Genomic DNA, 25,274 nt, shown 5'->3' with positions numbered 1-25,274 from the left:
ACCCTTGTTAGGCTTGCCTCGACAACCTGACCACTCTGCGTACAGCTGCGTCTCTCCACTCCCGATGTCCTATTGAGCAGGAGGGTATGCCTGGACAATCTTTTAAAGGTCTATTGACATGCACAGATCTTAATATTGGCAATCGCTGAAATAATCGCTATGAGCTGAGCATTCACTATTCCAATGTGACATGTCCGCTATCGATCATATGATTCATGTTCACATACCACAGTATCGTAACGATCAAAGGTTATGTTTGCATGAAGTGGTTTAGTTGCATCAAAGTTTTGCAGTAAGCAATTATCGTACATACTTCCTTATTGGGGTGTGTTCTTATGAAACAAAAGCACTTGCTGCTGCTGAGACCCCACTCAGCTACGGCTGCCAATAGCCGCACAATCTTGCTGGCCTTTTCGGCAAGATCAGGCTTTCATTGGCAGCTGCGGCTTGGCGGAGTCTCAGCCACAAGCGATTGTTTATTTGTTTTTATTTTGGAAGAGAAGCATGCCATGTGGCTACTATGGAGTCCTTAGAAGTCTGCATTTGTCTCATCTCTTTTGCTACTTAATGGCAAGAATTGTTAATAAACAAAGGGAATTAATAATTGGCCTAATAGTCATGGATGTCAAAACCCAGCACTATAATATGAGACCCATTTTCATTCTCTGCATAGGGAATTTTCTGTCTCATGTGCCCCTCTGGTCATGAGAATGGGGGTGCGCAATACTGCTCCTTTAATTTTAATGCGACTGCTGAAGATAGTCAAGTGCATGTGCTCGGCTGTCGCCGGCAGTCCCACTGCAATGATGGAACAGTGGTGTGCTTGTATGACCAGCATTCCATTTACTCAGAGACACTCTGAACCCCCTTTTCATGATTGTTGGAGGTCTCCAAAGTCAGACCCTACTGATCAAATACTTATCTCCTGTCCTCTGCATAGGGGATAAGTTCTTTTCGTGGGATAACCTCCTTAGGGCTCAGTCACATGGGCGCATCGGCGCTCGTGTTACTGCAGGAGGAAGACGGCCGTACCTCAAGACGGACGTCTCTCTGCAGCGCCGGGAGAAAGAACATGTGACCGGCTTCATTGCCAGTCATGTGTTCTTTCTTCAGCGCTGCACAGAGATGTCCGTCTTGAGGTACGGCCATCTTCTTCCTGCAGTGAGGGCTCAGTCACACGGGCGCATCGGCGTGTGACTGAGGCCTTAAGGGCTCATGCATACAATGATATTACAGATTTGTGCTGTTGTAGATCCATAACAAAGTGCTCATGGACTGCTATGGGCCCATACTTCCATATTCCTGAAAATGTATACAGTAGCATGTAGAGATTTTTATTCTTATGGCCCAGTGCATTTTATCTTATTGATGTATTCTTTCCTTGATAGTTCCTTCTAGAGGAGAATGTGTTGGCTCATATAGCAGCACTCAACAGAAATTCATATGGACTCTTAGGGACTGCATGTGCCACCACACTGGGTCTATGTGCATAATGTGATTGCCCCCGTTCATATGACCTAGTACTATGAATTAGCTGTTCATTGTAAAGACATTGAGACCTTCATATTGTACTGGTCCGAACAATGGCAACTGTCATCAATTTTTAACACTGACTTTATTAGCTGGGCTGGTTACAACAAAGACTACGCCTCATTGTGACTTTCAACCTGCTGCTAAAATAAAGAGAGAGAAAGCTTTTGAGCAGCTGTCACACTCTATTAATCCTTGCTGATGGTTTCATTCAGAAGGCCTGAACTGCCTCCACTTAAAAAGTCTTTTCCATGCTGACTTGGGACACTCTGTTAGCAGGCGTGCTCATTTAATTTCCCTTTTATCACACAGTTACTGTATAGAGAATGCTGAACACTAGTTTTACTATTTGGTTTTAGACCATTTGCTCCACAGATCTGCTTCTCCATTGTGACACAAGAAGTGTTCCATTTTTATTTCTTTATTTTATCTTGTATATAATAAAGTCTTTGCTATTGTTCCTCTTTCCCTCGTTTGCAGACATATGTTTCTATCAGCAGATTGAGTTTCAGTGTTTTTTCTTGGCTACTATTTGGCTTCCAATATGATGTAAAGCTATCGATTTAGATACAAAGTTACCCACATACCTTGTGGATTGGATAACTGGTATAATATGCAGAATGAAGTTTGAGATGTTCCGCTATTTTTATAATAAGACTTGTTGTCAATTAAGAAAAAAAATGTGGGGGAGATTTAATAAGACTGGCATTTCATTCACAGGTCTTAATAATTTTTCGCCGGTGCACAATGCACCTAATACATGAAGCACCACATGGCTCTTCTTATGTTAGGCTCATCTCGGCTCCTCCGTGCTCCTAAGCAGAAGTGTGCACCAGATCCGATCTGCCATTCATCTCTAGTATAAGTTTTGTTCCAAGTGGCCACATCCCCTCTGTACAAGCCAAGCCTGTTTTTTTTTTTAAACTGATAATGGCGCAGATAGCAAAAAGACGCAAATGTTTGCTAAAAGGCACCAGACACTACTATAATGGGCATTGAGTCAATTGAGTATACCGTCTTTAGTTTCTACACCAACGTGGGCAAGTTATAAAAAATTTTGGGAAACTGGATAATATCTTTAAAGTAGTTAAAACATTCATTGATCCCACCCCAAGTCACCTATGAGTGCATTCAATGGCATACATACCAAAGAGCCAGTCTTCTGCTGCTATGCAGGCCCTGTGTAATGACGTCCATTACCCCAAAATGTTAGCAAATCAGGATGTGGGCAATTAAGTCCTCCTGTCCCAGATGATTAGGAATGTGGTGGTGTTAATCAGGGGATACCTTCACCCCTATGTTTGCATCTTGGCTACATTAGTATACTCAGAAACACCTCAAAGGGGTATTCTCATCTTGTTACAGTACAGTCATTGTATACTTGCTGCGTGCCGCATGACTGTCTCATGCGGGCAGCACACAGCAAATTACGCTTGTGTGCCACCGGCCTAAGTGGTCAATTTTTGTTGATATGTCTTGCATTTATTCATTTTTTAAAAATCCACAATTTAGAGAAAATGTAGAATAATTAGCATTTTTTCAAGATCTGAAATTTCTGCTTGCAGGACAGGTAGTCGTACCACACAAAATAGTTGCTAAATTATATTTACTATATGTCTACTTTATGTTGGCATCATTTTTAAATGTCCTTTTATTTCTTTCCAATACCTTATAATGCTTATAAAAGCAATTTTTCTAATTTTGAGGAACATCTCCAATATCTATTTTTTTTAGGGAGCCTTCAGTTTTGAAATGGCTTTGAATGACCTATATATTAGAAAACTCACATAGATCACCCCATTTTAAAAACTACTGCTCTGAAAATATTCAAAACAACATCTAGGAATTAAAGCAAATTAGAGATGAAATGTAAGCATTTTAGTTTTTGCTAATTTTCTATTGTAAGCCATTTTTCCTGTAACAAAGCAAGAGTTATAAAGATACAAATCTCAATCTTTGTTACCCTGAATCTGCAGTTTTTAGGAATATACCACATGTGGTCCTAGTTTGTAGCATGACTCAACCACAGGCCTCAAAAGTGAAGACAAATGAAGAAGCACCTTGTGTTTTTGGTGCCTCTAGTCTATTTAGATGTTTACTAGACACCATTTCAAGTTTGCAGAGGACATGAGATGCCAAGACATAAGAACACCCAGTCCCCAAAAAGACCTTATTTTGTAAACTAGACTCTGCAAGAAATTCATCAAGGCAGCAAGGGATGTAGTGAGCATTTTGACATAACATGCGTTTGGTGAATTTTGTTAATATTGAGCCATAAAAATTAAAACCGTACAATTTTTTCAATAAAACCCAAGTATATCCCCAAATATGAGAAAAAGCACCCCACAATTTGCTACCCAGTGCCTCCCAAGTATGGAAATGCCCTATATGTGGATGTAAACTACTGCTGGGCACATAGGAGGGCTCAGAAGAGAAGGACTGCAGATTTTCTGGAATAATTTTTTGGACTCTGTATAGCATTTGCAGAGCCCTTAAGGTACCGAGAATAGTGGAAACCTCCAAGGGTGACTCTGTTTTGGAAACTAAACCTCTCATAGAATTCATCAATGGTAATAATGAGCATTTTGACCTCACAGGTGTTTGGTGAACTTTTATTACATTGGGCTGTGAAAATAAAAAAAATTACAATTTTTCCAATAATACCCAAGATTACTCCTATTGCCCCTCATGTAAATGAAAAATTTGTGACTAAAAGTACCTCACAACTTGCTACCCATTTTCTTCCGAATACAGAAATGCCCTTATGTTGTTTCAACAGATGGCAGCGCTTAGAAGGGAAGGAGCACTATTTGAAGGGCAGATTTTATGGGAATCATTTTTGGATCCCATGACACTTTAGCAGAGCCCCCAAGGTACTATTACAGTAGAAACCCTCCAAGATTGGCGCCATTTTGGATACTAGACCACTCAAGGAATTTATCAAATGATGGATTGAACATTTTGACCCCATAGGTATTTAATGAATGTTGTTAACATTAGGCAATAAAAATGAAAAATTACAATTTTTCATATTATATGTAGGTTGAAACCTCGAATTTACATTTTGAACAGGAGAAAAAGCACCCCACAATTTTGAGTTATTCACTGTGTGATATAAAAGACATTATTACTTGTATTCCTATTCCGTGGGTCAGTACGATTACTGATACCAAATTTATCCTTTTTTTTAAAAATGAAAAGCGACTTAAAATAGAATTGCTTTTTATTGAACTTTTTTGTGATCAAAAACAGCAGTTCTGGCTAATTTTTATTTTTTATGACCTTCACAGAATAAATAACATAATAAGTTTATAGTGCAGGTCATTATGAACGCGCCAATTACAATTTTGTGTGTGTGGGGTGGGAAATAATAAATTTCATTTTATTGGAAAAAAGTAAATTTTCATACACTTTTTATGGGTTTACACGTGAAAACACTTTTTTTTTTTTTTTTTACACCATTTATTCATCCACCTAGGGGATTTGACGCTGCTTTTGTCCGATCGCTTACATTACTTATTAATGCTTCACTGTACCTTCAGAATGATATTTTATCTCTCTGCCCCTACTGACAATATTGCTGACCTCTTAGGCTCCTCTTCGACATAACGACCTTTTAGACAAGGAGTCCAATACAGTGCAACTCTTATGCTTTTTATATATTTTTTTGTATTATGGAAAATTCAAATGCACTCTTTTAGATTTTTTTTCCTTTGCATGTTATTTACCAACCCTGTTGTATTTTATATTGTGCTTAGAGATGAGCGAGCATACTCGCTAAGGCTAACTACTTGAGCGAGTAGTGCCTTATTCGAGTACCTGCCCGCTCGTCACTAAAGATTCGGGTGCCGGCGCGGGTGAGCGGTCAGTTGCGGGAGTGAGCAGTGGGGAGCGGGGGGGAGAGAGTGAGAGAGAGATCTCCCCTCCGTTCCTCCCCGCTCTCCCCCGCCGCTTTCTGCCCCCCGCTGGCAGCCGAATCTTTAGAGACGAGCGGGCAGGTACTCGAATAAGGCACTACTCGCTCGAGTAGTTTGCCTTAGCGAGTATGCTCGCTCATCTCTGATTGTACTTATTTCTGTAGTAGGTTATCCTTTAGAATTCTGTCTATTATACAGACAACTTAGAACTTAACTGTCAACATTGTTTTATCCGTCAGACGAACATTTTATAAATCATGAGGACTTGGAGAATAACTCTCAAAAAGTATTTGGTTTCGGTTGGTAACTACGGGTCATTTATAGTTTAGGTTAACATAAGCAGCTAGCGGATTTGGAACACTTTAATCCAGGTTTGCGTTTGTCACCGGCAGCTTATGTCTTGAATTGGGTGATGAAATGTATTTAAGCTTACATGCCTAAAAATGAAAAGTATAGCTTGCGGAACCCTCCCTACCGCATGTAACAAAAGCCTTTTAAGGAGGATATAAAACATCCTTATTTCTACGTTTGTTCAGAGATTTGCAGCCAGTGCTGATGAGTAAGATCTGCTATTGTGTATTGTGTATTATATAGTAAGGTGCTTGTGTTTTACCCATGATGTAGTGATGGCTGTTTTGTTCAGTTGTACAAATATTTGATTAGTCATTAACTTTTTGAATATCATTGTCAGTTTTACTGCTGAGTTATGTTTTATGTAGTGAGCAGATTACATTGGGGCGTACTGTAATGTGATATAGAACAACCTTAAAAAACACAAGTAGCCTGTGGACCATGTAGGGTATTTAAATACATTTTTTTATGTTCTATTTTGGCATTCAGTCTACTTTCCCAGGATATGATTGGATAATGTTGTCCTCCTATAGGCTGGACCAAGCAGCTATAGGTTGGCAAAGTACATGTAAGCACTCCATATTAGTATAGCACTCTTAGTATTTTTTTACATTAGTGCTCAGATAGATTAATCTGCCAATTTTTCATTTGACTTCATAATCTGTATGACTGTATTGGATTATGAGCTGCAATGACACGAAAAGCCCTTATTCCAAATAGAGAAGACACATTATGATTAGAGCTGAGCGAGTATACTCGCTAAGGCACATTACTCGAGTGAGTAGTGCCTTAGCCGAGTATCTCTCCGCTCGTCTCTAAAGATTCGGGGGGCGGGGAGCGGCGGGGGAGAGTGGGGAGGAACGGAGGGGAGGTCTCCCTCTCTCCCGCCCGCTCCCCGCCGCAACTCACCTGTTACCCGCGCCGGCCCCCGAATCTTTAGAGACGAGCGGGGAGATACTCGGCTAAGGCACTACTCGCTCGAGTAATGTGCCTTAGCAAGTATACTCGCTCATCTCTAATTATGATCTTTGAGTAGCCAGTCTGTAATATATACTCCAAAACTGCAGTGATAACCAGAGAATCACAAAACTTGTAGGAAAATCTTCAAAGATCTGCATACTTTGATGTCCTGGAAAACTTCACCGTACTAAAAGGGTTTTCCGAGACCCCAAAATAGCCATCTATTAACTAAACTGGTGAAAGTAAGAAATTTTGTAATATACTTGTGCTTTGGTGGAGGAAGAAGAAAGCAGAAGAAACAAAGTGGCTCAGTGGTTAGTACAATTGACTTGCAGTGCCATAGTTCTAGGTTCAAATCTGACCAAGCAGATCTTGTTCTTGATTAGATTTGAACCTCGAAGGTAGGACCCCAGCACTTCAAGGCAATAGTGCTAACCACTGAGCTACTATTATAGAAGGAGGATGAAGATTTTTTGACTTAGATGCTGCTATGCCCCAGTTTTAAGTGTTATGGTGAAGTTCTGGTTTGGTTTTGAACTAATTCATGTCTGAACCAAACTTTTTATTGAAGTTCGGCAAACCGTCTGATCTTAACTTTTTAAAAGTTCACATAACACTATCCAACAGATTTACTCTGAGTGACTTGAGATAGAGGGCTTAAGTCCCAGTAGCATATTGTCATTGTTTTGTGGAGACTTGTTGAATAAATCTGTTGGATTATATGGAGTTTTGTACCCTGAAGTGAAGTAGGCACCTTTAGTCCTAGAAGTAGACCATGGTGGAAGCATTCTCTTCACCAACTGCTCAAGTGTTACAATAATGTTTTACCTGTCCGTGCAGTATTGGTAAGTGAGTTTCTCTTTATCAGGGGCAATTGGTGATTTTATACTTGCGAGATATTATTCACCCTATGTGGCACTCTTTTCTCTTTCTTCCAAGCCATATTTGAAGTTACTCTGTGTATGGAATCATATAAGGATGCTAAAGAACTGTTGTAATAATGTCCGAACTTATAATGAATGGTCCTAATTATTTATGTAGTAGAAAACCACATTTTCATATTCTCCATGTCGTGATTCATCAGAAATTTACTCAGGTCTTTCCCTCCTGTGAATCTCTACTGTGTGTTTTGCTGCTATACTTACTTTGTTCTGTGTTTTATGAATGGCGGCTTTTCTCTTCCTAGCATCTTTTAGCTGCCTCATCTGGGAATCTGGCCATGATCCCATTGACCGTCTCTCACCCTCGATCGTCGCTTGTTTCCTCTCCATTTCTTCACTGTGCATTCTAGGCTGACGTAATTTCATTCACACATAACCAATAGCATAGATGTCGTGCTACTGTATGTGAACTGGTGAGGCCATTCCTTCTCCCTTTAGGAGTCTCATGCCTTCTGGAAGCATCCTTTTTTTCAATGGATGGGGTTATCCTACAGGGTTGATTGTTGAGAAGACATGAAAAGTGCTCTCTTTCGTTTCATCATTCATTATGCAACCACAAAAAACTCTTAGAACACCCAAGCGGCTGTTATTCGTTTGGCAGTGAGCTGAATTACAAAGAGTCTTTCATGCAACCAGCAGTGAACAAGATGTATCCAAAGCTGTGGGACCGAATCTTGTCTGGGTATATTTGAGGGATCGTTGATGTATCTTACGTGTGATAGACATATTAGTGGCAGCCAGATTCCATAATATTTTTTAAGATGTCCAAATGTAAGTTTGGGCAGAAGTTTGTTGCTCATTGAAAATAAAGCTGTGTACATAAATGTACCATGACCCTATGTTTGCTCGTATACTGACAAAAATGATAATTAATACATTTGTAATAGGCAGATATTTTGGGGGGTTTTTTGCCTGTGTTTATTGCTGCTTAATGCTTTTTATGGTGTTGAGGCTTTGTATTTAACAGACAACAAGTTCAAGTCATTCTCGCCTTACCAAATCTACAATGTTTCTTACATGACTACTAAGTTTATGTATCGGACGTATTAAAGAAATTCATGGAGGAGTAAATTTTGGTCAGTTAGCTGGTCTAATAAAAGGATATTTTTTTAAAAGTTTTTTAAATTAAAAAATAAAAGCAATGCTTTAGGAAGCTAACTCGATCCCAGGCACGGTTCATTTGCTCGAGGGACAGAGTAAATACATTAGGGAGTCTGAGATTTAAAGAGAATGCATGATCAGAAAGGCCGACTGCACATGGACGGATTTGATTTACAGAATCCGGGGTGGGCATCTGCTCCTGGGTTCCGCTGCAAATACCGCCCATTACATACTATGGAAAAGCTCTTTTTCCTGCACATGAGAGGAAATCAATTATGATTTTTCCACTCGCAGAGGAAAAATTACAGCATGTTAGATTTTTGTGTAGGCTCCACACGGAAGGCTTCCTTTGAGATCAATGGAAGCCGTACGACCAGCGGCCCTTCTGCAGTTAACATCGCGAAGAGGTCGCAGGACCTGCATCATTGCGGGAAAATTTGTGCTGCGCATATTCGACAGTGAGCTGTCCAGACCAAATGCGGTACAGAAGAAGATAAAGAAAGGCAGGTACTCGAGGTTACCGGCTCGGCACATGGTCGGATTCCGGTGTGGGATCCCGCTTCCATAATCCGACCCGGTCGTGTGCAGCCGGCCTTTGTCAAGATTTTTTTATATTAAACATTTGTTAAGAATCTTACTTTTTTTTTTTACACTTTTGGTGTCACTATCAATGATTAAAAAAAATCCTAATATCATGCAGTTTTCACACTGACCACAGAGCCTAATAATAGTCTAGCATTTTCAGTTCTGTAGAGAAAACTCTTCAGCAGACATCTCATTATCACCTTAGGCAGAAATGTAATGAAAGGTAATGCCTATATATATTACCCCTTTTCACTATAGTCTGGCTACACTATAAATTTCAGTTAGTTCAACTTGTTTCCAAAAACTTGCATTCTACTAGTGTTGGGGAGTAATTACAGTTTAAGAAAATGTATATAAAGTTTGGTTAACTGAGGAGCACAACAAACAATTTACTTCAATTCTACAAAACTGCATGCATTCAAGACAAAACTACTATGACTTTTCAGGGGCAGTAGATAACACAGGATCTACCATCCATAATAGGTGATGGTCACAGGTGACCTTCTCCCTCTCCCTGTACAGTGACCTTTACACAGGTCACAGAGAATACCTAGAACAGTCCACCACAGAAGTCTATAGAAGATAGAAGCCAATGGGTCTTATCTTGTCCATTGCATGAATGGCACATGAGGCTGCTGTAAAACCCCATTTACATGCAAAGATGATCACTCAAAATTTGTTCAAAATATAGGATGTTTGACAGTTCGAGCGATCATTTTGCATAAGCTGCTAAAGGGCACTAATGCCATTAGTAGCTTATTCCCTTCATTTGTATGTAAATGAGCCCCCCAGAGCTGTAGGCAGAGAACAGCAGGTGGTCTATTCTCTGCATACAGCTCCTTTGTTCTGCCAAGGGACTGCACCAGAATACAATGTTATCAGCGCTCCCCATGGAGAATCACAGCATGCGGTCCCTGCTATCAGCTCTCTGGCAAATGATGGATTTTAAACTCAACATAAAATCATTGTTCGGCCGAAAAGCAAATTATGGTAGCATTTACACATAATGATTATCGCTCAAAAGACATAATTTGAGCGAATTTTGAGCGATAATCGTCCCGTATAAATTGGCCTTAAAGCATATCTCTAAATGCACAACCTATAGACCTATTTGTTATAGAATAATAAATCTACAATCAGAGAATAAAAAGGGAATAAAAAATTGAGTATGTTTCACACTCTAGTTGCAAACAAAAATAGGTGGTTCATTTCATTAAAAGTGCTGTTGGCTGATCTTATTATGATTGCATTAGTATTTTTATTTTGGTTATAGCTTGTATCCTGACTTAGGGTGGTTTCACATCTGTGCTAGGAGTTTCGCTTTTCTGTTCCGTTGACTATAATGGGGTCCGTTCGGTTTCAGAGTCTCATGTTAGTATTCTTACTTTGAACAATGTATATCAGTCTGTAGAGTTTTGTAGTATCCACTCTATTACAGACCAAATGAACGTCGTCATTTACATGATGAGACCTAAAAGTTCAGAGAAGCCTCCTTATATAATAAGCTTATGGTAATGACTCAGACATGGCAAATATCTCAGTGAGTGAAAACCTTAGGGTGCTTTCACACGTGCCATTTCGATGCCAGTTTTTAATATGATTTTGAAGCATATGCCAGAAGTGGAAGTATATAGGAAAGATTTTGTTTCTCTTCTTTGAGTCCAGTTTTTGCCTTGGGTTCAAAATCTGCATTAAAAATTGCACGCGTGAAAATACTCCTAGCAAGCACATAGTTTGCTGATCAAACTGAGAAATGTCTTATAGCACCTGACTTCACTTGTAATGCTCATTTGCTTAATTAATTGGCACAACACTTGGCCCCCTCTGTTTTACTTTCTAAAAGAAGGAGTTTTCTATAAACAAACCATTGACACATTGTAACAGATCCAATTAAACTGAGTCAACAGTAAGAAAATTGGTTTGGAAAATCCGGAGATGTTGGAAAATGTAGACTCAGCATGAGACTATGAAAATATTCTATTTACTTAAGAACCAAGGGATCGCTGGAGTAGAGCTCAGATAGTAGAATGAATGTATACGACTTCTGTGAACCATAATGCTGCACCTATAGAGGTGCATGGAGTCCTACCAGGAGTAAGATTCAACCCCCTACTTGACTAACTAAAATACACACGTGGGAAGGAAATTCCCTAGACACATAATGAATATATATAACATGATTTTCCCTGAAAGTTTAACATTAACTTCAAGGTAATCCCATCGATTACTGATCACTGCATGGAAATGCTTTGTGATCAACACATTCACAAGGGACCCTTTAATAAGTAGGGATTGTCCAAAGTGGACATCCCTTTAGTTGATCATATACAACCGTATGTATATTATGTAGCTATTAAACTGGCTTTCCACACTGCTGTAACTGCATACATCTGGAACTCTGCCCACCCATGACAGCCAATGGCCACACCATTTTGCCAGTGATGCCAGCGAGAATGTGCAGCCATTGGCTGTCACAGGTAGGTGGATTCAGACGCATGGGATTACTGAAGCATGGAAACCCTGCCTTAGATCATGACTGCTTTTAAGAAGATTTAAGGATTGAATGTAATCTTTATATCCGTTGTAATTCAGATGAGAGAAATGTTACTCCTTTATAATACTAGAATATGTATATTATGTCATTATTTAATGTTATTGCTAGCAATGGAACATGGTCTGGATATAATTCCTTCATACTGTCTGGATATAATTCCTTCATACTGGTCTCATGCTAATTCTCATATTCTATCCTATTTTTTTGTAGTGGTGTTATCAAGGTGAATGTGTAACGTTTGGAACCTGGCCTAAAAGTATAGATGGAGACTGGGGTCCATGGTCAGTATGGGGAGAGTGCACCAGAACCTGTGGTGGAGGAGTCTCATCATCTATAAGACACTGTGACAGTCCAGCGTAAGTAGCTAAAGTAAGCCTGAGCCAACCTAAAGAAACATTTGTATCCTGTTTTATGTTACTATTTTTTGCATGTTATCATTTTACTGTCTATTTGCTCTTCCAATGTTTAAAAAAACACATTAAGATGCAAAGTTAAATGTGTGAGTATTCAAAAAGTTACACATTGCACCTCATGTATCAGTGTCTTGGCTTCCCGTAGCGGCCTACCTGTTTTAGTTTTCAAGTTTAGTTTGTGAAACTAAATCTGAACTCCAAATGTCTGCTCTAGGTAACAACCAGGGGCGTAACTATAGGGGATGCAGGGGATGCGGTTGCACCTGGGCCCAGGAGCCTTAGGGGGCCCATAAGGCCTCTCTTCTCCATATAGGGAGCCCAGTACTATGAATAAAGCATTATAGTTGGGGGCCCTGTTACATGTTTTGCATTGAGGCCCAGAAGCTTCAAGTTATGCCTCTGTGCAGCATGGTTTAGGTATGGGTAGGGGTATAGATACAGATAGAGGGGGGGGCAGCTCACCTTTTGCATCAGGGCCCCTGAGCCTTTAGTTACGCCCCTGGTAACAACTACACTTTTTCTCTGATAGTTTTGACATGAAGCCAATTGTGTCGATAACATCAATGATGTTTGAACCGATCAGGCTGTTTGTTGCCAAAGTTGACCACAATATCTACATAGTCCAGCCCCAACCATCTAGTAATAGCACAATGCAGAGTTCTAAGAAAAAGATACTTCAGCATTGTTATTTTACTGGAAATTCACATACGTATTTACTAAAACAGCTATGTAATGAAGCTGACAGACCTTGCTTAAGGCACGAAGATATATAATGCTTCATTACATTAATCTAATTAAAGGGGTTGCCTAGGAATTTTTCTGTTGATGATATATCTTCAGGATAGGTCATCATAGGTCATCAATAGTTGATTGACTGGATCCACAGCTTGGGACTCCGCTGTTCAGCTGATCAACAAGTCAACTGTAAGTGTAGACACTGCAGGTAGCGCTGTCAACATTGCAGTGGCCCAGTTTGATACTACAAGCACAGCTTCCACTAAATTCAATGGGAGTTGTGTCTGCAATACCAATCCCGGCAGCTGCAACATGGACACCACTATCTTTTAGTCTTCACTAATAGCAGTCTGTCTTCACTAATAACAGGCATGGTGATTAGCTATTTGACATGGATCTCAAGCGGCAGATCTCTACCGATCAACTCTTATTGACCTATCCTGAGGATACTACGGATTTTCTTTGTTTGGGAATAACGGTTCGGGTCCCCTTCTCTGAGGCTCTGCATTCTTCAGTCCAACCTATATTGGATTTAAGTGAGTGCTGTGGCAATCCCCTTTTTCTATTTACTATCCTAAGGATAGGTCATCAATAGTAAAAGTCCAAGGCTACCTCTTTTAATGTCTTTGTTGGTTTAATGTGCATCAAAAACCTTTACATTGAGGGAGTATGAGTGTTTATTGGGTGTTAAGATGGGTAACATTTTCTTTTTTAACAATTGAGGACTATGTTTTCAATGTGCATTGGTTACATTAAACGCCCTTTGCCCCCTTGGCGTTTTGTAATGTAGCATTATAATATTGTGTTCCCGCTCAGACCGGTTAGATTAATAAGTATTGGTCCCCTGTCACAGTCAGAGCGATATGCCAAGCTAGATCTTATTGAATTAGAGTAGTGTTACACCAGATATCACCAAGAGGCAATGAGGTCACCGTCGCTGCTATACATGTTTTGTCTATCTCTACATCTTTTAGCCTGATCCTATTTCCCTTTTATCCCTGCCAGGGCTCAAAGGTAATGAAAAGATTTAATAAGGAAAGATCAAATTGTGATTTTCGCTACTTCTAGAAATTGGCGCATAAAGACTAAAAATAAAACCCAGAGTTGCTTCCATGTTGTTATGTGTGACTATTAGCACAGTGAATATACTTGACTTACATAAGTAAAGCACAGTGCCTTTTTACAGACCATCAGGAGGAGGAAAATATTGCCTGGGAGAAAGGAAGCGCTACCGATCTTGTAACACGGATGTAAGTAAATATAACACTTCCTTAGTTGCAGTCACTTTTGGATGGATAGCTGTTATTCATTGCCTGCAGCACCGATTTTTATATGAACCTGACTCCAAGTCTGCCTAAATAATGTCTCTTTTTAATGATAATGTACTGTTCAAACTTGTCTGTGAACTAAAGAAAGTCAGTGGAGAAGCTGGAAGCCTAGCAAAATACTTAAAGCAAATGGAAACATATATGCTTATAAGAAAACAAACCGCCTCAAAACTAGCTGCTTGCATGACTTAAACTTGGTTCTGTTAGTTAAAATAGGACCAATGCATACATCTATAGGGGCTCAGTATGCTACCTATACGCCACTCACAATGAGGGCTTATGTACAGATGTAGCAGTTGTTAAGAAGACTGGAACATCGTGATAATTCTATTTGCAGAATTTTAGTAGATCATAGTTAAAGGGCTTGCACCAATATTGACTTATCACTTATCCATAGCCACCTTGATAACTCTACACACCATGATATCACATCATATTAAGAGTCAAGCTAAAGAAAAATACACCTGTAGGTCTTGTGTCCGCTTCTCCTCCTCACTGTGAGCTCAAGGCATCCTGTCCAGTGAAGAGGAGATTGAATGGAGCGATAGTTCTGCGTGCATGGGACTACGGAGATAGCTGTATGCTTCTACTTGGCTATTTCTGTGAGGCCCATTGAAATGAATGTGATGGCACTGCACATGTGCAACTGCCACTACAGTCAATTTCCATGTCACTGTGAGTGGATGCAGCATAGCCATAGCGACAAGAAGAGAGACACGGGACCCCCATTTTCGGAATCAGTGGGGTCACAGCGGTGGGACCCCACCAATCAGATGATAAAAGTAAATTTTGTGATAACCCCTTTAAGTTTGCATAATGTGTTAAATGTCAAGTTAAAGTTTGTTAGATCTGTTGTCCAGAGAAAAGAAATGGGGGGTGGGACTCTGGATACGAACAGCAGATAGAGTTGGTGAACGTTCAAAACCAATTCACACCTTGGATATATATACTTACTTGCCACTGCCACACACCCCTTAACCCTTTGCAATCCAATTTTAGATTCAGGGTTTCCTAGGGGGTTCTCTCTTTCTGCCATTATACAATGGCCCCATCTGCTGGCTGGAGCCAGTACTGCGGACTGGGACATGTTGGAGAGGCCCCCTAACAACTGAGCGGCCAGTAATATACACTAAGAATACCCTGCTGGCTGTCTTCCGACATCGGAGCTGTACAGCTTTCAATCAGAATGTCTTCAGACGTCAGACAGTGGATTGGAAAATGTTAATATCTGAGGAAAGCTTATCTCAAGTTAGAAGTCAAGATTCAATACAAACACATAGAAGCCAACTCAGTTGGCTTTGAATTTAGACCAGCTATATTGTGGTTGCTACCCTAAGCGCCATTCCCTGACTTTCTTCTCTTGACATGGTACTAGAACTAAAGCCACTGTAGGCCCATGAATTTCAAGGAGGCTGCTTGTCCTGGGAGAACTGTTGGTTAGTTAAGCTAATGAAGAAGATCAATACTGTTTACGGTCGCGATATCTGGTTTGGTATTCTTGTATCACTGGATGTCATCATCTGATTCCGCACATTCGATGAGTCACTCCCCCTCTATATGATTTTAGTTATTTTGATTCCCTACCATTGACATTTTAACCTAAGTTGTTCTAGGCTCATGAACATGACTGAGACCTGTGCACTGGGCCATACAGCCTCCATGCATTCCTTCTGCACATAGGCATTCTGTCCTAGAAGCAGTGCTTCTATCGGAGAATAGCTCCATACTTCTGTAGTCTAATGGAGTATGCCACAATTTTCTTCTGATTGATTTGTGTAAATCAGAAATGAGATCTGAAAAGCCAATAGAGGCATAGTAGAGTGCTCATGCACCTCTATAAAAGCCCTTTTATCAAAACAGAGCCATACTACAGATGTGTGCATGAGCCCTTATAGTAACACTTTCAGAGGTCTTCAAGAAATGGCTTTAAGGCACGTTCACATTGAGGTAGCACCCTTATACCTTGTAAACTAGCAATGCCAATGCCACTTGTTTCAATGAATGCAGCAGTGTAGAAGTAAATGAATATTAAACTATGTATAACATGCACATATTAAATAACAACATAGTACGTAAAATATAAAGCTATATGATGTGTTCTAATGTTTGTGTAGCATTTCCTAATGCACGCTATACTATGTCAATAGTTTGCTTTCCTAATCATTGTGCTTTCAGTCCAAGCAGACTTTGGCAAAATTTTCGCTGGTCTTCAAGAACCCACACACTTAAATGGTTGTGATCAGGAAATAAGACAGACAGGCCCTGGCACAAAGGCTATGAGAAAAGAGCAGCATTGTACTTATTTATTGTTACCCTTTATCATATTTAGTTTAGTGGCTTTTTGTGATTGCGCCACCCAAAATATCCGGACCCTTTAGAGGTTGCTGGATGTTTATTTGTGTGCTTGAGGTCTGGCATGCCATGTAGTAGAACCATTGTCTACCCTTCTGGATGATTTTTTGAACACTGAGCTATACTTACCAGCAAAAAATGACTTCTGGCTGTATTTGGTGTATTGCTGTCTTTAAAAAGTATCCATTTATTCACTAATTATAATTGTTTTGCCATGCAATCATAATTTTTTTTAAATAGAGACTGAATCTGCATGTTGAGATGAGTGGATATGTACAGCATACTTGGCACCCACTGCCTTCCTCTGGATCAACAAGGGGGGTGGAAAGAGGCTGAACTAGATGGACATTTATCATACTATGTTCTGCAATTTTGTAAGGATATCCTTCAAATGCTCGTAGTTGAAAGTTCACCTGTCTGTAAGAAAATTGTTTAATTGTTAAAGAAGTTGTTCGACTTTTAGCTGTTTTTCTGCAAGAATCAGACTGCTCCGTACGTTGTGCAGTAGTCTGGGTTGGTACTGAAGGTTGAGTCGCATTCATTTCAATTGGATTCAGCCTGCAGTGCAAACCTGGGCCACTGTTTCCAACAGAAGAACAGCTAGAAAAGGAACAACCCCTTTAGGCAAGCCTATATTTCAATGATTGTAGCTCTGGTCTAGTGCTCCAAGGAACTAAATAACCTCTTAATTCTTCTGATCAGTAGGGTGCTGGGGTCAGTTTTATTTTAAGGATAGGATCAATGTTTTTTTTCTAACCAAAAGCTTATGGTTTTGTTTTTTGAGAGTCGAAAAAAAATTGGCCAAATTCTGTGGATGTCACAGAATTACAAACTAAGCCATACTTCACTGTCAGATGGCCCCTGGGTCCAGTGGTCACGTGCCGTTCATTGTTCGCACTAATCACTGGCCTAAGCGGTCATGTCTGCATGAATGGTACATGACCTCTGAGGCTAACAATTGACTGAGCAGTCATGCATACAATAAATGGCATGTGACAGCTGCTGCTGCAACTTCTTGGACCAGAACATGAGGGACATCTCACCAGAGAGTATGGCTTAGTTTTTTATTTTGTGCCATTCACAGTCACTTGTTTCTGACTCTATGAAAACACTTTTAAGTCAATAGTTATGGGTTTTGCAGCCGTTACAGCTCTGTTCACATCAGTGTATACACCGGGATTCAACAGACAGAAAAGAACTTCTTGATTCTTCGACCATGTCCCTCTCTGATCCTGGATAGAAATGTATTTGAGGATATAAAGTTTATGATATGCCATTTGGTGACGCATTAGAAGGGAAAAGAAACAGGCAGAACACTTCAAAAGCCGGTATATATGACCATACACATAGGGAAGGATGGAGACTTGGTGGAACCTTGCTCTTGGTTGTGTGCGGGATGTAACAACCAGAAGTCCATGGGATAACAGTCACTCGTTATGCCTTCACTGGGTCAGATTGGTACCAGTATTAAAAAATAGCCAAAGAAAGGTGCAGAACTATCCCTTTTCTTTTTTTTTATCAATACATTTTTGTTAGCATCATTTATAGAATAAGCGAGCAATTGATTGGATACAATAATGTGATACCAACTTTTATAAGGTTATAGCTTAGGAAAGAGCGAACTCTGTATCCGGAGGTTCTTAGGGGAGGAAGTGGGGTGGGGGGTGGAGAGGGAGGGAAAGTAGGGCAATTTGAACCAGATTACTAGAACTATCCTTTTCTTGAATTACCTGATGAAGGGGCTCTATTCCTTCGTCAGGTAATTCAAGAATATTCATTATGTTCTTCAATTCTTTTGGATTTTGCTTCCTGCCCAATATGAGAAAACTGTAGTGCCAGTGCTGCATTTTTCTCTGCCCATTTGCTGTCAGTGGCATCTTATGCAAGAAAACTTTATTTATTAGGAAATCTATAGGACTCCTTTTAAGGGGGTTGTCCCACTTATGGCCTGTCCTGTTGCCGGACGCAGAATGCTCTATATGTTGCTCAGTGACCTGGTTTGGTACTGCAGGCTCAGTCCCATTAATTTAAAAAAAAAAAATTTTAATTCTTTTTTATTGGCATTTAGGAAGATCATACATGTACAAGTTTTGGTAGTCATCAAAAGTCATGTACTCAAGATATACATTTACAGTAGTGCTTTCACCTATAGATGTTAACATAGTTTTTCTGTACAATGGTTACAATGTATATAGCTTTAGTTCATACTTATATCTTCCTGTACGTCTGCCGAGTCAGTTGTAGGTGTTGCCCCCCTATATCTTGAATTAGCTTTTGCGCATCTGCCGAATAATTTTGGATTTTGGGGCAGTGCCATATGTTGTGTAAGAAGTCAGATTTTGGGTGAGCGCACATAGGGCATGCTTGTAATCTAGTCGGTCCTTTAGGATTGTGTGGCTTGTCAAACCCATATATAGCTCCATGGATTATTTTAAAATAGGTTTCCCTCCATCTCTCATTTGATATCGCCTGCCTCACAGAAGACCAACTCTCAATCAATTTCTCGGGTAGCTCTGTATGTTGGAATTCTCGGGCCCATTTTTTGAATAGGTTAGGGTTAAAATTGTTCTTCATCACCCCTCCCTCTAAGTCCCATTCATTTTAATAGGACTTAACCTGCAGTACCAACCTAGGCCACTGTGCAGTGCACATAGCTGTTTGCTTTCTGCAGCAAAACAGCTAGAAGTTGTATAACCCCTTTAAGAAGTGATTAAAATGAGAAATTTAACCGGAGCCTCCACTTAATCATCAAATGAGCATATACAGACTATGACTGTTTTGCTCACCTAGTTCTTTACATCAAGATCAGAGATTATAGGCTTTGCTGTTTGAGATTGGGGCATTTATGTTATTACCCAGTTGATTTTATGGAGCACATCAAAGTTACATCACTTTCTGTCATTGAAGTAAAAAATACACTAGGTGTAGATATTAAACCTAGACCGGACTGCAGTTTGGGATTTCGAAGCCCTGCTTTTGATGAATGCTGGAGTTAACTATAGGAGAACCTGATGGTTTGTGAATGACAAATATGTTTCTTAAACCTGATGTTTTTCTTCAACCGTTTATACCCGGTGTCAGCATCCATCATCCCTTTAATAATTTTAAGACGTAGGTCTTTGCTGATTCTGCTCTTTGTAGAGGGAAAAAAAGGTCTCTTAACTCTCCAGGGTAATTTAATTCTTTTCTCCTGTTCCCTGACTGCTCTTCATACATGAAAATTGCTTTCCTCCTCCAGGCCACTTTTCTGTACTAGAAAGCCGCACATTCTTACAAAACAATGTTTATTAATTTAGAAAACTCCTAATGCAGACTGTAAAAGGCAGGAAATGAAAAATGTTACTAGCAGCTGTAAAACTCTGCTACATGGCGCTCAGTGTCTCTACTCACTCCAGTGGCTTCGTGGAGCACTTGGAAACCCCTAGTCTACACCTCCTGATTGTATCTCGCACCTATATGTCTATATAATGCATGCATATCTGCTTTTCTGCTTTATCTTAACCAGCTCCAGTCAATAAAGAGAGCCAGTCAGCTCTCCCTTGTCCCTCTTACATTCAACATGGAATAACTTTTAGAACTCTGATTTGTGCAGTTTTTGTTATTCCTCCTGGAAATGTATGACTAAAATGACAGCTGAACATTATCATGTTCAGAGAGCCTCGTGTGGCAGCAGAAATGCAGTCCTAAGCTCTCGCTCATGACCTGAAGGTTGGGAGTTCAATCACCGTGTGGTTCAAGTAGCCAGCTCAAGTTTGACTCAGCCTTCCATCCTTCCAAGGATGGTAAAATGAGTACACAGTGCTGAAAGTTGATGATAATAATTCCAAGTTTCATCTTCCATACAAAACATATGCACACCCACTTTTAATTGCACCATAAACTTTTCCATTATCACTGAACACACAGGACATATATTCAGTACGTTAAAGGGGTTATCCAAAAATTAATTGCAAAGAAATTATAGTGGTAGAAAAAATTCATACTCCTTTCGCCCACTGTTGCTGATCCTCAGTTCTGCAGTGACCCTGAAATTATGACACTGATTACATGTGACCATCTGCAGCCATTCACCTGCTCACTTTGGCCACTGATTAGCTGCCGTGGTCACATGTGCTGCTATCTGAATGTCTTCACTTCTGCAGCAGGGAACCGGGCACAAGCGGGATGGGAGTGACGGGAGATTGGGCGAGGTAAGTATGACTTTGTATGTTTTCCCTACACACTGACCTGCTTTCACATTTTTTTTCTCCCATGATAACTCCTTTAATATAAGTTAAAGGGATTATACAATGGCAGGTCTTAGCTGTCATGCAAAGAGTCCAGATGCGGCTCATCCCAAAGTGTATGGTAGCGGTGGCCGCACATACACATCACCATTCCATTCACTTCAATGGGACGCCTGGAGATAACTGACTTGCCTATCTTCGGCAGTCTGTTTGAAAAAAAAATTGTGTTGTGGTTTACATGTGCGGCTATTGCTAGCATACACTTTGAGACAAGCCGCGGCAATTGATTGGCCCCAGCATCAGCTGCAAAGCGCGTTGTCTTCTGCTTGACTTTCATTGTATTAGAGCCTGCACAGATTCCACTGAAAAAGCAAATGTTCAAGAACCCATAGAAATCCACCATTAAAGGGGTTGTCCCGCGAAAGCAAGTGGGGGTATACACTTCTGTATGGCCATATTAATGCACTTTGTAATGTACATTGTGCATTAATTATGAGCCATACAGAAGTTATTCACTTACCTATTCCGTTGCTAGCGTCCCCGTCTCCATGGTGCCGTCTAATTTCAGCGTCTAATCTCCCGATTAGACGCGCTTGCGCAGTCCGGTCTTCTCCCTTCTGAATGGGGCCGCTCGTGCTGGAGAGCTGCTCCTCGTAGCTCCGCCCCGTCACGTGTGCCGATTCCAGCCAATCAGGAGGCTGGAATCGGCAATGGAACGCACAGAGCCCACGGTGCACCATGGGAGAAGACCTGCGGTCCACCGTGGGTGAAGATCCCGGCGGCCATCTTCGCAAGGTAAGTAAGAAGTCACCGGAGCGCGGGGATTCGGGTAAGTACTATGCGTTTTTTTTTTAAACCCCTGCATCGGGTTTGTCTCGCGCCGAACGGGGGGGCTAAAGTTAAAGGGACAACCCCTTTAACTTTTTCAAGTTACATAAAGAATAAAGATAGCACTTTGATCTACTTGACCCATAAGATTGCCTACCTATGTTTAAAAAATGTGGTACCAGTTGTTTGCTTCAATTTGCCAAAAAATTTACCTCGAAATCTGCCCATTTGATTTGTTAAATACAGATGTAGCGGAGAAACTTACGCCTAATGCCCACGGCCGTGACGGGCTCCACAAGCGGAATACCCCAAAGACCCCATACTCGCCTCCGGTTCCGCTGCGTAGCTCCTGGATGACACCGCTGGTGCCCATGCGCAGTACAGCGCATGATGTGCCGGCAGTGTCATATGACGCACCGGTGGTGTCACATGATGCGCCGGCAGTGTCATATGATGTGGTGGGCAAGGCACGTATTCACGCTATACTTTCCCTGTGCTACAGCGGAAGTATAGCGTGACGGGCGGCTTCCATTGACTACAATGGAAGCCGTCCGCGCATATTCCCGCGGCAAATAGGACATGCCGCAGGTAATTTCACGCTGCGGAATTCCGCGGTGGAATTCCGCAGCCTGTACATTAAGCTATTAGGTTCAATAGAACCTAATAGCTGCGGTGAAACACCGGCCGTGGGCATTAACCCCTTCTATTACAGAGGGCTGTAATTCACCTCTGGTGAATTTTTTGCTCTCTATTAGCAGTGAGGGCGGAAGGACCTTCAACTACTCAGAGAGAGGATGAGAGATAGCTGTTTAGTATTGAATGGGCTTAGTTATGATACACCGCCTCTGAAAGATAAGGAAACAGAGCTTATGTACCTTCATGAGAGAGATGATCAGTTCTGAGAATGCCCCTGAGCCAGAAACGTGAATGTAGGAGAGCCTGCAAACCAAGTATGAAGCTTTCTAAATGCATGATAAGGAAAACGTAATGTAAAAAAAAACCCTAAGTGCATAATTGTGCATCTGAAGCGTCTTAGTAAGATATGTATATATTGATTTTTCATGCAGAAAGGCTTCCATAGCCTTTAAACCTTGCTACATTTCTACATTGTAAGCCAAATGACTGGTGAATTCGTTAACAATTCTGGATTAACATATTTTTTCATGCCTGTGTCTTGACTTCAGGATTGTGATGGTTTATTTCTTGTTTCCACCACTGGTGATGAATTACCTTCAGTCACCTCTTTTCAATATTTAAATGTTATTTTCACTGGCATTGCTCCGTTCTCTCATTTCCGAGGGGGGTATTACACTGGAAAATATAAAGAAGATTGGTTTTGGAATGTTTTACTTGTAAGGCGGATGAAGTTTATTTCCTTTAGTGAAGTACCACTGATTTATAAATGACAGTGTACAGTATGTTGTCATTATTGGGTCATTCTAATTTGTACCCAAATGGAATCATTACATCTTGTTGCTGTCGATTCCGCTGTATTTTTCCTCTACCGCTAAGTCACACATACCAAAGCAGCATCATACTGCTCAGGGAACACAATGTTTTTACTAGTCGTGTGGTGTAATTCACAAATATTCAGACTTCACTTGGCATTTCAGTATGATTCGCATAGTTTTAAAATGTGCAATGGCTTCACCTTCCAAATCCTACAGCCTTGACATGCTGCGGTAGGAAGCAGAATAAAAATAAGCTGTAATTACTAAGGCTTTTGAGAAGGTATTGTATTTGTTATACGGTGCACTAGTAATACAGATACAATAAGCTATCATTACAGCTTAGCCACCAGTAGGCAATGTTATTGACATTTCTGTACTTGTGCCTTCATAAATAGTCTTTATCTTACAAACAGATGTTACAGTTTAATGCGTAATAACATTTCTGCAGTCTTTATACAGTATAGCACTTAGAAGCAGCATAATGTTACATAGGGAGCACTGTGTTACATTTTTGAAACTTTAAAAAGTTTGTTTTATTAGGGCCTATGGACCTCATAGTGGGAGGTCGCCGCTCAATGAGCCAGAGGGCTGGTCATTCTAGCGGATTTGGTCCGTCTATTTATAATTGCCATTTATTTGGATGACCATCATGTACTGCTACATTTCCACTGCATTGGCTGCTATAGGGGAAATGTCTGGTGACCTCAAACTAATTTCTTAATTTCGATAAATAGGTGACCTTACTTACTCATATGTAATTTCTTCAAGATCACAGTCCCGGAAAATGACATTGCTGTATCTCTTCCTCCTCAAGACTTAGACTGGTGACTGGCCTTGGGCCCAGTAGGGAAAACCTTTTCTAAGGACTGTACGCAAATCTGTGTTTGAACTCTTGTACAGCAACATGGCTTTCGCTGTGAACATAGGCCAGTGATTCCAAACCAGGGTGCCATGTGAACCTGCCAGGAGTGCCACGGCTAGGAAATTATGAGAATCCGTGCTAGTCTCCTTGCCCTCCCCAGATGGAAGTGCCACCTACAACTACCAGTCATGCTGCCTTGCCTGGGAGGAGCATGAGGTAAAAAGAAGCTGCGTCTTCCACTCCAGAATAATGAAACACATAAGTTGTTTGATTATATTGGCCAAGAAGCTGGCTGGAAAATTATTTCCCAACTGGGCTGCTGATTGGGGTAAAGAATTGATCAGCCATCGGTGATGGCGGCTGCTGGGGATTGGAGGATAAAGTGAGTAGTATGGCTGCTGCTGGGACAGAGGGAGTGGGTGCAATGGCTGCTGTCAGGAGGAAAACAAAGTGGATGAAGTGGCTGCAGCTTGGGGGGTGCAATGGCTACTGCTGGGAAGGGGCTGCTGTTGGGACTGGATGAGTGGATTCATGGCTGCTGCTGTAAGGGGTAACTGGATGAAATTGGTTGCTGCTGGGAGGGAGGGGGTAGAGGGTGCAATGGCTGCTGCTGGTAGGTTGCTCTTTTCTATTTTTAAGTAAATATCAGGCATTGGTAGCCAACAGTTTTTTATGGGTATCAAAATTACTGGGGTACTGTGTGCTAAAATGTCTTTTACCCAGTGGTGCCCCAAGGCTGAAAAGGTTAGGAAATACTGACGTAGACCAACAAGAGCCTTAGGCTGGGTTTACTTTGCGTTGCTCTGTATTAAGCTTCCCATCCCATGGTTGCATTTGTGAACTTGAAACCGTATTCAAACAGAACCCATAGTGAAACCATTGTCTTTAATGAAGCCAACTAAGACCAAAGGTGCAAGCTTTTGTCTCCCTGTAGACTGGTTTCCATTCATGTCCTACAAAAAAGACGGAAAATAGTGTAGTTGATTATGCTATTCTGCTAGAAAAAGATGTAAACCAGGTCAAACGGAGATCAAAATTTGCACCTTTTGTCCTCTTTTTGCCTAAAGTCATTGTTTCTGCTATGGGTTTGGTCTGAAAACTGTATGCGAACCTCTCCTTACCTATATGTATGAAAATCAT

General features: G+C 40.8%; 1 protein-coding gene across 3 annotated transcripts in view; it reads left to right on the top strand.

Annotated features, from left to right (window-relative positions):
* ADAMTS6 (ADAM metallopeptidase with thrombospondin type 1 motif 6) overlaps positions 1-25,274 on the top strand; it is a 310,696-nt gene that overhangs the window by 220,722 nt on the left and 64,700 nt on the right. For all 3 annotated transcript variants that reach the window (XM_066602794.1, XM_066602795.1, XM_066602793.1), the window contains exons 13-14: positions 12,150-12,295; positions 14,274-14,337. In XM_066602794.1, the coding sequence (XP_066458891.1) occupies positions 12,150-12,295; positions 14,274-14,337 (210 nt within the window). The remainder of the gene's footprint in view (positions 1-12,149; positions 12,296-14,273; positions 14,338-25,274) is intronic.

This window comes from Eleutherodactylus coqui, chromosome 5 (genome assembly GCF_035609145.1).
Source record: "Eleutherodactylus coqui strain aEleCoq1 chromosome 5, aEleCoq1.hap1, whole genome shotgun sequence".
Lineage (NCBI taxonomy): Eukaryota > Metazoa > Chordata > Amphibia > Anura > Eleutherodactylidae > Eleutherodactylus > Eleutherodactylus coqui.
This window is presented reverse-complemented; position numbering and strand designations above follow the sequence as displayed.